Source organism: Harpegnathos saltator, unplaced genomic scaffold (genome assembly GCF_003227715.2).
Source record: "Harpegnathos saltator strain DR-91 unplaced genomic scaffold, Hsal_v8.6 scaffold845, whole genome shotgun sequence".
NCBI classification, from domain to species: Eukaryota; Metazoa; Arthropoda; class Insecta; order Hymenoptera; family Formicidae; genus Harpegnathos; species Harpegnathos saltator.
In genome coordinates this window covers 241,987-255,944 of record NW_020230699.1, presented here as the reverse complement: position 1 = coordinate 255,944, position 13,958 = coordinate 241,987, and the positions used below count along the sequence as shown (strand labels likewise).

Sequence of the window (13,958 nt, the reverse complement as noted above, 5' to 3'; positions counted from 1 at the left end):
CTTTTTCTGTGAATAAATAGGAAACAAAAGTACGAAAAAGAAGATTTTACATCTTTATTGAGAGATATAAGAGAAGATATATTAATAACGAATGAGATAAGCTCGAGTCGGCTTGTAGGAAGAAAAAGATCGAAAAGGACACAACACCATATTGAAGAAAAATTCCAGTAATAATATCGTTGCGACCATGCACAGCGGAAAATCGATATATAACGAGTTGACAGAAAAAGAATGATTCTCCCTTGACAACGAGCTGTCAAAAATAACAGCGGATAACAAGAGAGTTTCACACACAAGCCGGCGGATCAGGCTGACGTGTTGCATCTTGCATCGAGAGCGCGAGTTTGCACAAACGAAATGAACATTACGTCATTTGTAACAGTCGAGTTCTAATTAAACGTTCATAGTTTAACTCTTGAAAACATGTTGCTTTTACTAACGAGCGAGCGCATCATTTTGGAAGTTCGCCCGGGATAAAGGGACGAGAACGCGTACGGTTCCGAGTTTGCAAATAGCACGGGAATGCCGAAGTAGCACGCATATCAAAATGTTGCGTTCACGCGTCGGCAAAGCAACGTATTTCCATCGCGCAAATGGGAAACAAAGAGGACAGGAAAAGAGAATGACAAAATTTTACATCTTTATTAAAAAGTACATAAAGGGGTGTATTAAAAGGTCGATCTCTCTGGCTCGTGTGCCACTCTTTTGTTATCCATTGTTGTTTCCTGACGACTTGTCGTCAAGAGGGGGAATCGTCTCTCTCCCGTCAATTCGTTATGTATCGATTTCCCGCGCGGTACACGTTCGCGACAATACATGGAGGTTTTACACTTGTCAAAAATAATCCTATTATATTGTCAACGATCCAAGGTTTCCAGTGTTGCGGCGAGAAATTGTGAGTTATCGCATCAGAGTGCCGTTAGCAGACGACAACACTCTGTCGTCCCGCGGTGTCCCGCGATAAATGTCGACAGCCGCGAGAGATATTTCCCGAATCGCCGATGTAAATTCGCGACGCGGAGTCTCGTGTGGTCGGCGGTTGCCAGAAAATAGAGGTCAACGGTCAGACGCGGCTGGCGCGACGGATGTGTATGCGACGATATCACGCGGAAACGCGCAAGAAAGAATGGCGGTAGCAGCAGCAGCAGCAGCAGCAGCAGCCGTCCGTGTGATATATCTTTCGATTGCTCGCCCGAGCACAGAAGAACAATGATGAGACTCAACGAACAAGAAGGGTACGATATGCGAAACAAGCCGTCGGCTGCTCCTTCGTCGTCGAGCCGCGAAGGAACCCCGGAAGAAAAAGAAGACGTTGTCGCGGGATTGTAAACAGCAGTGAATTAAATTCCATTTGCAATTTGGCAAGGTTGCTAAAATGATGATATTATTTTTGGCGGACCAACTGTATTTTCTTGTTGTTCTAATAAGAGTGTAGCAGTAACAATATGCATATAATAATAATACTAACAATAACGAAAGGTAATATAAGATGTAACAATATAAAGCTACCACTGACACATGACAGTAATAATATAAATATATAGCAATAATAAAAATATTGAATTTATTCTTACTTCTAATACCTAACCATTTATATCGTACGAGGTGTGAGTATTGCATGTGAAAATCCGAAATGGGCATTCGGAGCGTTGAAAAACAATAACGATCACAGTGAGGTCAATGGTGGGGAAAACGATGTGTTTACGTTTGGAAGATAGACACGCGGATCATAAAAACGATGTCGCGACAGAGATAGGCAGTTAGTCGCTGTTGGACGCCCGAAATAGACGTGCCATCGCCACTCGTGCAGAAGGTTGGTGAGTGTTAATCAAATCATTGTTTTCTAATGTTCATCGGGTGACCGCCATTTTTAATCAATTATCGCGTGAGGTAATTGCGCGAAAGCCTGACTCCAAGGTATCCTGGCACTCGGTGCGTCTTCGTATCCCGCTCGATCTCCACCGACGGGCGTCTGAATTATATTATCGTTATGCTATCTATTGTTTCTTTTGTGTTTACTAGCTCGAACTGCTCGTTTATTCATTCGGCTCTTAGTGTGTATACATAAGGCGAATAAACAAAAGAGGGAAGGTCATGTCTATAGGGACTCGCTCCCGTATTATTTATACATCCTATACATTACTCTTACACACTATTATATGTTTCAGAGAAACAATAATTTTACGCGCATGTTGCTGTTGTAATTTATTTCTCTTTTTCTTTATTATTAGAACAGCAAAGAAAATATAGTTGAAGCCGAAAATATATAGTCGTAACTTTGGGGCGGGATTATCCATTCTTTTTCCTGTCAGTGTGGCCTCGGGAAGTGAAATACGCAGCGGCCGCGAATTCAGCGACGATTCCAGGCGGACAATTAACGAGAAATCGCGGCGGCCCCAGCGCGAAAATGGCGCTGGGGCCGCCGCGACGAAACGCGAGCGGGGTGGTGTTGTCGCGCGTCTCGGTGAACGAGATATTTTACAGCAGGGTACAGCGCGGTGGCCGCGATTTCAAAGGCCACCGCTGATCGTTTTCGGGACGCGGTATTTTCCGTGTATTTTATACGAAATAATTATTTCGATGCAAGCGAGCAAACGAGCGCGCGCTAACGGGGTACAACGGGAGATTAACAGCAGGTCGGAGACAGGTTCGATTGACAGGCGGCCGCGCGCCGCCAAGAGGGGTTATGCTGACATTGTGGGGTTGCAAGATGAGCGCCATAGCGCGAATAAATATCGGCGGAAATCGGAGAAATGGCGCAAGCGGATTATTGATTTTTCCGCCGCTCCCGCCGGGGATTTATATTCGCTTTTTAAATTATTATGGGTTTCCGCACGAGACGAGCGCGCGCCGATCGACGGTAACATCTGGCGTATCCGCTCGTGCATCCGCAATTCTCACAGACAATAACTATTTGATAGCGAACGCGAGCGAGCTTTCGGAATGCTACATGAAATTTCACACGGGAAGCGGTTTTGAGCTTGCCGATTTCTCGACGCGTTTTGACGTGCACGTGCGCGTGCCATAAAAAACGATCGGTCGAAACAGCTCGGATCAAAAGTTGAGCGGACTCAATCGCAGGGTTGAATGAGGCGAGCTAATTGCTCCAATTTTTGTCAGCGAGGCATTTTTCCGTGTCCCTCGAATCTCCTGTTTGTGCGTGAAACAGGTTAAAAATTTACTTCACTGAGGCGACCCCATTCGGTTTTACGGACTTTTACACCGCCGAGGAAATTTTCCAGCTGACAAACTCTTTGTGTCAGGCAAGGCTAGAATTGTTGACTTAAATTTTCTTCACTCTCGCTCGACTGCAGTTTGTGCAACGAAATTTGCATAATTCTGAAACTTGATTCTTCTTACGCGATTTTTTCTCCGGTACAAAATTATCCTCGCCTCGGCGGCGAGTCTCATCAATTAACGTCGCTCGCAGGTGATCGAACCTCAAATCATTCAAGGATGCATTTACCCGCAAAAGTTACCCGCCTCAACAATTAACTTTGGCAGCTTCTTGCCACTTCACCGAGTACGAACGATCTGAGACACCCGCTTTCCAGAGGGTTGCTCATTCGTGCTTAATCATACGTGCCCTATCTAATTAATAACAATTGTTACGAGCCTATTTTAGGCTCGATCAGCCTGCATCGGCGGCAAATATATCGATGTGACTTACCAATGCGTGCACGCGGTAATTTAATTTAACATCGAATGCACCGCGCGATTTACCAAACAATCGTCATTCTCGCTATTATTTATGGATGCATCGCGATATCTATAATTTCTCGGCCGTAATCTCTCGGAAGGGATGTTTTTTTTGGCAAGGTGGAGAGCCGAGAAAGAGAGAGAGGGGGGGGAGAGAGAGAGAGAGAGAGAGAGAGAGAGAGGAAAGAAAGTGAGAAACGGAGAGGAGAAGCTCGACGAAAAGCGAGAAGGAGAACAGACGATGAACAGACGCGAAGCCTCTATGATGTACGCTTATAGCGCGGAGCGGGCGCAAAATTAACCGCGGCTATTTCCGAACGGCTTGTTCCTGCGCTTTTCTTTTTTATATCTTCGTGGAAATCGTCTCGCTCGCTTTCCACACGCGGACGCACTCCATCGGACTCGCTCGCGCGAGCACGTTGCTCCCTTTTCCGCGCTAAGTCGCAAAACCGTCGCCATCGTCGCGAAACGCAACGCGCTGGGTCCTTTGTGTCTACGTAGCGAATCGTAAATCCGGATGACGCAGTGGAGCCGCGAGGAAGCTGCGAATGATGCGAAGGTGGATCAAAGAGGTTTCAAGGGGAAGTAACGAGATTCGTTGGAGAATCTGCGCGGCCGTGAAGTTTCTCGTCGCGGCGACGAGTGTGTCTGATGGTCGCGTTTCACGCGTCGATTAAAAAAATCGAATTTGGAGATTGAAAAGTGAGGCGATTTCCCGATTTTTCAATACGGAGCTAACCTTTCGAAATATAATTTCTCTGGATGATTGAAAGCTGTCAGCTTCTGTCTCGCGTTACCGTCTCGAAAAATTGACGTTCGTCACTTGAATCGTAATGTTATTACAAGCGACAACATGTCTCAAATTCGCGCGACTATTGTTGAACATATTTAAATACCTCTAAATATAAGAAAAATAATACAAATCCCAGACAAGTAGCTGAAGTGAAACGAGATCGTCCTGACAAATGTGCGAGCGAACTTCTCTCTCGTCAATTAGTCGTCAAAATTGACGTTTGTCGATCGCGATTCTATTGATAGCAGCAACATGTATCGGATCTGCGCAACTTCTTCGTGCGTGTTCGAGTTCAAATTCACATTCTCGGACATGACAAAATAATACAATTTTGGGAGCAGCAGCTGAAACGAGGAAAGAGACGCAGAGAAAATGCCGCTGACAGATGTGTGACTCCTCTCGACAGGCGGCTCCCTCGCAGCGTCAATTTCACACCGTGTCGCGGCCAATTCGTCCGAGCGGATAATTAACGTGACGTGCGAGAAAAATCGTCCGAGAGGTTCCGGCCAATTAGGATCGCGCGCTTTCGGAGCACAACGTCCGCTCTGTGAATCCGTCCTCTGCCGCTCCCTTCCGGCCGTGACGGTGGCGTTGGGCGTCTTGGCCTCGATCCCGATTTGCAGCAGAATTATCGCGCGAAACTTGACATCAGCCTAAATTCTTTTTGCTCGCGTCGGCCGGCCGGCCAGCCGATCGGTCGGTCGGTCGGTCGGTCGGGCCTCCGATGTATAATTTCGATCGCGACTGATCTGAATTCGCGCGAGACGCGGCGATATGGAACGTGGCGGTTGGAATAGCGATCGCGTATACCGTACGGAAATCTTCGGCGTCGGGCTGTAGGCGGTCTCGCGGACTATTTTTGCCGCTATTTTCGCCCCGTTATTTATCGCTTTAATCGCGTCGGCCTCCCCCGCCGCCTGTTTCCCGCCCGTTTCATTTCGGAAAACAGAGAGAGAGAGAGAGAGAGAGAGAGAGAGAGTCGCCTCGCGCGCGACCGTTTCCACGAGGACAACGGGATACCACGCGATTAAAAACTCACGACTGTAGCGTCGAAAGGGCTCCTACGGTGGTCGCACCGCGTCGTGTCGTGTCGAAGTGTGAGTCGCACATCGCCCGACCGAAAGTTTACACGTATATGCATATCCAGTGTATGCTCTGGTACTGAATATCACGTACCTTCCCAAGGTTCTCCGGAAAAATGGTATCCTTCCTGCGCCTCGTGAAATTCAGCTCGCTTCGTCAACTTCACATGGCCTTTACACGGCACAAAAACGATATGCAGATGCGCAGAGGGACGCGAAAATTGCAGGGTAAATTCAGCGAAAGAAAGAGAGGGAGAGAGGGGAAACACGCGATTTTACCGCGAAAACCGATTGCTCGAATGCAAATCGGCGAGTCCGTGATTCAGCCATTGTGATTCAAAGTCGCCGGCAGCCTGCCCTGCAATTACGCGTTATTTTCGGAGACTTCTGAAATTATTCGTTCGCGAATAATTCCGATCGAGTCGTTCCGACGATGTTTCCGACCGAAGTCACTTTCTCTCCCCGCGAAGTCTGCAAAGTTCGTTTCCGCCGAAGACGTTCTTCCTCGAGTAAGCACGACTTGCTTACCAAATGTATCTTCGACACAATTGTCGCACGCAATCGCACAAATATTACAATGATAAATTAATCGAGCGACATGTTTTCCTACGCTACTCGCGACCAAACGCGTCATGACCTGTTAAATTAATTTCTCGTATAAAAATCAAATTTAATTCCTTTCACTGCCAGTGTTCGTTTTTTCTTTCGTGTATTTAACGTTTGAACCACTTTCCAGCTAAATTCGACATTATTTAGTTAGGAAGAGAAGATTAACAGTGTTGAGAAAAATTAAATTTTTTTCACGAGACTTTTACGAGAGATTGATTATGGCACTTAGCCAAGCGATGTACTAAGCCGTACAATTAATCTTTCGCGCTGTTGACGAATCCTTCGCGTCAACTCGGAATTGTTGCAACAACTAACGATGGAGCGGATCTTCACTCGCGATGTTGCACGGTCTCGCTTTTGCGTTCTCTCGAGCTTTCTATGACTTGACCCTGGTCATGTTTACTCTCGCAAACACGCGACATCGAAAGCCATGCGTAAACACCGTGAGCAATTAGACTGCTAATTGATTAGTTCTCGTGCACATCTGCCTACAATGATAACACATTCGGCCTCTCGGATTACCGAATCTGCGGTGATAAAATAGCAAGAGCGAAGCTCGTTCACGATAGACTCCCGAGAGCGACTCGAGGATCGCTCTTTCCTACAATCTCTCTAGCGATTGGCGAATTATCATATTTTCGATAATGGCATGATAAAGAAGATTCATTCACGCGAACATAATTTCCAAGCAACAGAAGTTAATCTCTAATCTGAAAAAAAAGGAAAAATATCAAATCGACGCGCATATAATACAACACTTTAAATGTCGCTTGAGAATTGCGTTTGCGTGAAAAAATCTTCCTCACTGTCCCGTTACCTATAATAAAAATAGAAAAATCCGCTGTCGTCGTTGATAAGATTTCAGAAACATCGATGCGTAATTATCAGAGACAGATCGATGATTTTGTTAAAAATATGTCGTGGCAAACATGAGACTTCGCGACGGACGGTGCGTGAAGTGTCTTGATTGATGGCATGGCCCGCGCAGGATTAACTGAAATGTTGCTGTTTAATTGCGCGCGACTACCTGATGAGCGTCCATCCGGCTGTACATTATGTCGCTATTATGCAGCTATGCCATAATAATGCGAACCTAATCCGCGCGCTGATACGGTTCGCCGCTTCGAATGCGATTATAAGCTCCGTAATTAAAATAAACTCGAGAGCTCCGAAACGCGCGCGAGATAAGCTCGATTTATCAGCTGCGCGAACACGCCGTTCCTTCGGTGATAAAAGAAGAGCGCATTTTCGCTGGTCAATTTGCGGTCGGAAGAAACGCACCGCCGAAGGAGAGTGTTGTTAAGGAGAAGGTCGCGTCGACGAGCGAGAATCGGTTGCAGGCTCTAATAGAATTCGATAAATATGCGCTGTCATGTGGAAATAATTGAGCGCTCTGATTAAATTATTAATTAAATTACGGGAGCGTCGTTGCATATATGTATACGTGTGCATATAAGTATATTGTGCACAAGAGTAATCAACTAAAGAACGCTAATGGAATGAATGCTGGTACACGCGATGGTAATTAATGACGGGTAGATCGATCGTTGACTTTTCGCAGCCGATGCATTTTTTTTTCACTCGAAGTCTTTTCTCTACTCTCGCTTTGTCCGTATAGCAAATAAAAAGGAATAAATAAATAAGCGGGGTACACAATTGCTTTTGTTCGTTATTGATCGGTCCTCAACGAGCGGCCGCTTCGTGTCATGATACAAATATCGTCGCAACTATTTTTCCAATCGAGGTATAACAAAAGTTTTATATACGTAATAAATGAAAGAAAAACATAGGAGACAGAAGGCGAACGTCAGATAAATAAAGTAATTATATTTTTCTTTCCTTGCGGTGTAGAAATGAGCGTTGAAGAATTCAGGATTTGTTTTATCACAGACGTTATTCGTTCTCTCGAGACTTGAAGCGCAAAGTTCACCACAAAAGATCCACGAATGAAAGAGAATGTAGAATAGATAAGTACGTCCGCTGATTAAAGATTAAAGAAGCTTTCGTCCGATGAGTTTCGGAACGTATTTCGTATCCGGTAGAAAAATGCGTCTCCTGAGAATTATTACAGAGCAAATTCTCCGCATCACGAAATGCATTACGAAACTCGCCGGAAGAAAGTATCACAATCTTTAATTCCCAATTTCAGTGACCACGTAACTCTACCGTGAACATAAATTGACGAAGTATATGTTCAGCTAAGTGCACAAAGTTGGTTTCGTCGTACCGCGCAAGCTCTTCGATGCGCTTGTCTCTTGATCAAAAAAAGACACGTTCGAGCCGTTTCGCAAACGAATGCACAAGAAGATCAGGTTGCAAGAAGGTACGAGAGAAGAAAGAGCGTCACCGAAAAGTCATCGACGCCGGCAGAATCAGGCGAGGAAGCGGTCAAAAGTCTCGGATTCCCGAAAAAGAACGATATTTCATGAAAATCTATAAAATATATGAAGTGTAGGCTTTCGTAGAATATCGTACGCGATATATTTCCGAGCATCAGGCCCTAAAATTGTTAATAATTTTGCAAAGCAGGGCATCGGGCTCACGTTTGCCTGCCGGTGGCTCTTCCTGCACTCGTCGTCTTTTGCCGCTGCGGCCTATCCCGAAAAATATCATCAAACTTGCATTTGCGGCAGCTCGTTCGCGATTTCGCGATACATGGAAAATTCTCGGCCCACTAACTCTAATCGGAAAGTCTGTTATCGCGCCGTAATTAAACCGCCGCCGTCGCCGCCATTGCCACGCGGGCCTCTTCATATCCGAACTTTACAACGTTTGGCAGCGAGAGCGCGATTACCGCGCGAGTTACCGTGTCGGGAACTAACGCCCGATAATACCGTTTCAAAAGCGTTATTTCCGTTTCGATGTGTCGTTCGCCGGCGAGCAGCAGATATAAATGCGATATCCCCGTTATATTTGCAGCGGGAAGAATCAAAAGAGAGGACACACGATGAAGTCACGAGAGAGAGAGAGAGAGAATAGAGGGCGCGGATTTTTTTCTCTGGTCGACACGTGCGCGAATACGGCCCATTGTCTGATAGCTCGCGAGAATATCGATCCTAATAGCGGCGAGTGACGTCGCCGAACGTCGCGGATGTGTCCGACTGGAAAAACAAAACCTCACCCGTCTCGCTTATCATATGTCAGCGCCAATGAGAGTACGAGAGAGGAGGCTCTCCCTCTCCTTTTCTTCGGCCCCTTTTCTTTCTTCGCCGCGATACGCGGAACAGCGAGGAACTACCGCGGAGTCGAGAGAATTGCGTGATTAATTACGATTAGTAGCGCTCGATGTTAAATCGAATGAGAAAGTGTTATTCTTTCTCGGCGGTGAAGGGGGAAGATGAGAAGGAGGGGGCACGAGACGTGGTGCGAGTCGGTGGTCGTGGTTGATGTCAGCGGGTTCGTCCTGACGATATTCGATGTAACGCGGTTATAAGAGATGAAGTAACAGCGAAGCTCTCGCCGGAACAAACTGTGGAAACGCGGCCGACGGAGGCGCTCGATCAATTTCGATAATTGAAGCCGCTCATTTCGAGCGGTTAAGCGCAAAAGTAATTATTCCTAATTGGACTTTCTAACGACACATTTGATATTATGATATTCTTCTTCTTCTTCTTCATAGAGACCTTCGCAATGGCAAATTGTCACATTTGGGAGTCAGATGGTTCATAAGCAACAGTCGAGTCCCTTTCTGACAATGAGAAAATCCTTCATGGTCTCGTCGTGAAATATCGTTCAGTCTTCAAGTGTCTGGCAAGCCATAATTGAATCAGCTCCTTTTTTCCAATCGAACGAGTTCGGCAAGAATCGTCTCGCTAGTCCGTAACATCCAAGCAAAGTGAGACAGACACATGGACTTTCTCCGCGAATTTAATGAAAAAAAAAAAAAAATATATATATATATATACAACAATCGAGATCGACGCGATGGAGCGGGCACAAAAGTAACCTCGCGCGCATGTTTTAGCAGCCGGACGATGATAATTCACATCGCCGAGACGGTGCACGGTGCCTCGACCCAGATACCCACGCGACTTCTATATTACGCGAGCCACCGCTGACACTTTGGTAATCGACATTGGGCGGCGGACGTTTTCACAGAACCGAGCCTGCGGCGTCGCTCTCGCGGGATCTTCCTCGCCGCTCGTCGCGACTCGGCTGGGAAACTCCTCGCCCATAATTGCGCGCCGCGAACACGATAAAACGCTAATGTCCCGTTAAATCACGCTCACTGTTGCGTGAAATAATGATGCGAGTTTCAGATCGATTGCTGCGACAATGCGACAATTGTTGCGCGCCGGACGGACGGGTGAGACTTTCGCGCTCGCATGCGAGGCGTGCGCATCGCGTGCTATCGCGAAAATTCCCCGATCGTTTAACAGATGCCTCCGCAAGATTAATTGTTTCAGAGACCGGCGTTGTTGAATTAGCGGCAAAAGCGCGGCAATTATTCCTCCGTTACGTGGGGTTTAGCAGATGGAGAGATTCCCCTTGCATCGACTCGCGGCTGCGGCGAGCGTTACGTTGCTGCGAAATGTTTGTCGCGTTCATCAAATAAGATGAAAGAGAATAAGGTAAACGAATGAAGTGAACAATATCGTTCAAGTGACTTGACGAGATTAATCGTCTGAGAGGCACCGTTGTGGAATCAACGAGGAAAATGCAATTATTTCCGCGTCGAAACGTAAGCGAAATTTAACGGATAAAGATATTCCCCACGTTCAGATGGTCCAGATAATGAATAATGAGATAATAAAAATGAAAAAGTCGTAAAGCACGACGACGACGACAACGGCAACAGCATCGCCGAGAGGAAACGTCGACTCGGACGGACTCGGAGGAACGCGAAGGACGAGAGTCGTTAACAACGGACGTGCAGAATAACCTCGCGTTATTTTGTTAACGCCAAGTCAAGTAAAGTGACAGTGATTAGATTCGTAGATATTGACTTAACTTCGCCGTCGCTCAATTTGACTCATTAACGGCGGCGGTGCGTATCCCAACGGGAGCCCGGAAAGTGCGCTTTACGTATCGGAGTGAAGCACGAGACGCGTCGTCTTCCAGTCGGACCGCAATCGAAATACACAGGAGGCCATCACGTGAACTCGTGTCCGATATAGCGGGTGTCGTCGATGCAAGGCGCAAACCGTCGTGAGGACAGCCGCGAGGATTATTCGCCTCAAAATTGATCGCGAGCGACGTCCTGCTAGGCCCGGTCGCGAAAGACGCGCGAAACATTCCGGGAGATTCCTCGCCTCTTTGTGAATAGCAAATTGTGTCTGCGAATCCTCTTATCGCGCTACGTCTTTACTTATTTAGCGAGCTCAGGTATCCAACCCGCGTAGAAAGTCTGATGACGACGGAGAGAAGCCCGGCCCCGTTTCAGCGAGCCTGACATTTCGCCGATTTTCCGCCGGCCGCGCGATTTGGAAATCAATCTTTTCGCGATCTTCATTGAATAATAACTTGCCGACGAGACGACATTTCGATGTACGCGAGTCGGAAAATCGCGGTGATCAACAGTGGGAACTTTGCCGAAGTAAACGCGGTACTTGGTCAGCGCATTCTGTCGAGGCAAACGGCACTTTGTTTAAAGCGCGAAGTATTTTATCTCGTGTTAAGCGTTAAGAATGGGATTTTGCTGTTTATTCACGTTTCGATTCGTGCGAATCCAGATATTCCACCGCTCGCTCATAATCCAAGAGCTTCGTCAAGTAGAATGGCGACAGAGAGAGAGAGAGAGAGAGAGAGAGAGAGAGAGAGAGAGAGAGAGAGAGAGAGAGAAAGAAAACGAGAGAAAAAGAAGGTGGCTTTCATTTTGTGGAACTTGCAAAGATCCCGTCAGGAGTAGGTCGTGATAGTATCCGTTGGAGTATCCTGAAGACGTCGGCTAACCGAAGATAAGGAAAAGATACAAAATATCCTGCCGGAAGTCATACTCTTTGTCTCCGTATCCTGTTCGCGGTCTTATCGCATCGATCGTGAAATGCGATAGTGCGAGAACGACATCTACGGGAACTCACCTCTTTGTCTGTCGTAGGCGTTTATACACTCGCTGGTCATAAACTGGCTGATAAGGGCTGTTTTTCCGACTCCCCTGGAGCCCAACATGGCGACGTTGTGCGAGACGACTTCCTTGGGCGGCGCTCGCCGCACCTCGTTTTCCTGCTCGGCCGGCGCCAAGGAGTTCGATCTCGATCTCCTTCTCCGGAAGGAATCTCCTCGGTTGACGACGCCTGTCGCACATAAAACAGTCATCTAAATGTCCCATTCGCAAGAATACTGCGGCGAATTATCGTAATTTAAATCGCCCGAATACAATAAAGGCTGAAACTGACACAATTGGATCTTAGCGGGAAGAATTATGGGAGGAGTTATGGGAGAGGAATACAGCAACTGCCGTGTTTAAAAAGACCGTCCTGAAATATTAAGTACAATTGAATTTGTGAGATTAAACTTTTCACGTAAATTATCGGGAAAACAACGAGGATTCGTACGAAGTATCGATTGAACAGCATAAAAGCGACAGAAACAATTTTACGGGCACGTCGCCAAGAAATCGCGTCGACGCCGCCCGTCGTGAAAAAGTGTGAATCCTCTCGGCGGGAGGGAGGGAGATTCCATGTTTTACATTTCACGATCCATGCCTATCGCTCGATATTCATACAGGGGACGCGGCACATGCCGCTCACGCATCGGTCAAACGTACATTTATTCCTGCATATTGTTCGCCGTCGATATTTAAAACGCATCAAATAAATATTCTGAATGTCGCCGCGTCCTTTATAACAGCGCGCTGACCCTGTCGATGCGGTATATCGCTAATACCGTCCTTTACGTGGGCACCATTATAATGCGCGCTTTAGATTGGCAAGAGATACGCGCGTGTAGATGGGACGAATGGGTCGGAATTCTCAGTAGAATTTCATTTCCCGGCTAATGAAGCGATTCCCGTGAAATATGAAATATGAAATTTCCGCGGTTCCCTGCCCTCCTTCCCCTCTCTTTCTCCCGTCTTCTCACTCTCACTCTCTCTCTCTCTCTCTCTCTCTCTCTCTCTCTCTCTCTCTCTCTCTCTCTCTGTCTCTCTCTCTCTATCTATCTCCCTGTCTCTCTCTTTCCTTCACTCCCGAGAGGATAACGCGCTAGCACGACGCACGTTGTACGTAAACTCATTTGAAGCGATCGTGATATATATATATATATATATATATATCTATCTATCGCAGGCGCGATCAACGCGAGAGACGGGTTATCGTTTTTTAAATATCGTTTATATACGCGAGAGAGAAAGTAGATCTACTCTTAAACGATCACTTCATAAATAAATATTGTTCGGAAGCTTTTCTCGCGAAGGTACATTTTCATAAGAGTGAAGTTTTTCACGGAATTTTCTTCACGGAAGTAATTCTCCACGGGTTATCGTTCTTTCGAATAAACACGCCTAAACACGCGAGAGAAACGCGGATCTACGCTTAAACGATCACTTCATAAGTAAACATTGTTTGAAAACTTTTTTCACGAAGGTACACCTTCATAGAAGCAAATTTTTTCACGGAAATCTTTTTCACGGAAACGGTTCCTCACGCAGGCAGAATTGTTCATAAAATTTTCTTCACGAATGCAAACTTACACGCGAGAGTAAAATTCTCCACAGAAAGGTTCTCACTTCACGAACGTATCTTTCTCCGCAAAAGTAGAATTTTACACGAGCGAATTTGTCTCCTCGCGGGATCAATTCGTGTTGTTCCCCGGCAAAATGAGAAGAACGCGCAAAC

The 13,958-nt window shown here is 46.5% G+C and overlaps 1 protein-coding gene across 1 annotated transcript in view; it reads right to left on the bottom strand.

The window, feature by feature from the left end:
- The window catches only part of Rgk3 (Rad, Gem/Kir family member 3), a 54,616-nt gene that overhangs the window by 5,138 nt on the left and 35,520 nt on the right, over positions 1 to 13,958 (bottom strand). Inside the window, exon 4 of the mRNA XM_011145174.2 lies at positions 12,204 to 12,416. Within this exon, the coding sequence (XP_011143476.1) occupies positions 12,204 to 12,416 (213 nt within the window). The remainder of the gene's footprint in view (positions 1 to 12,203; positions 12,417 to 13,958) is intronic.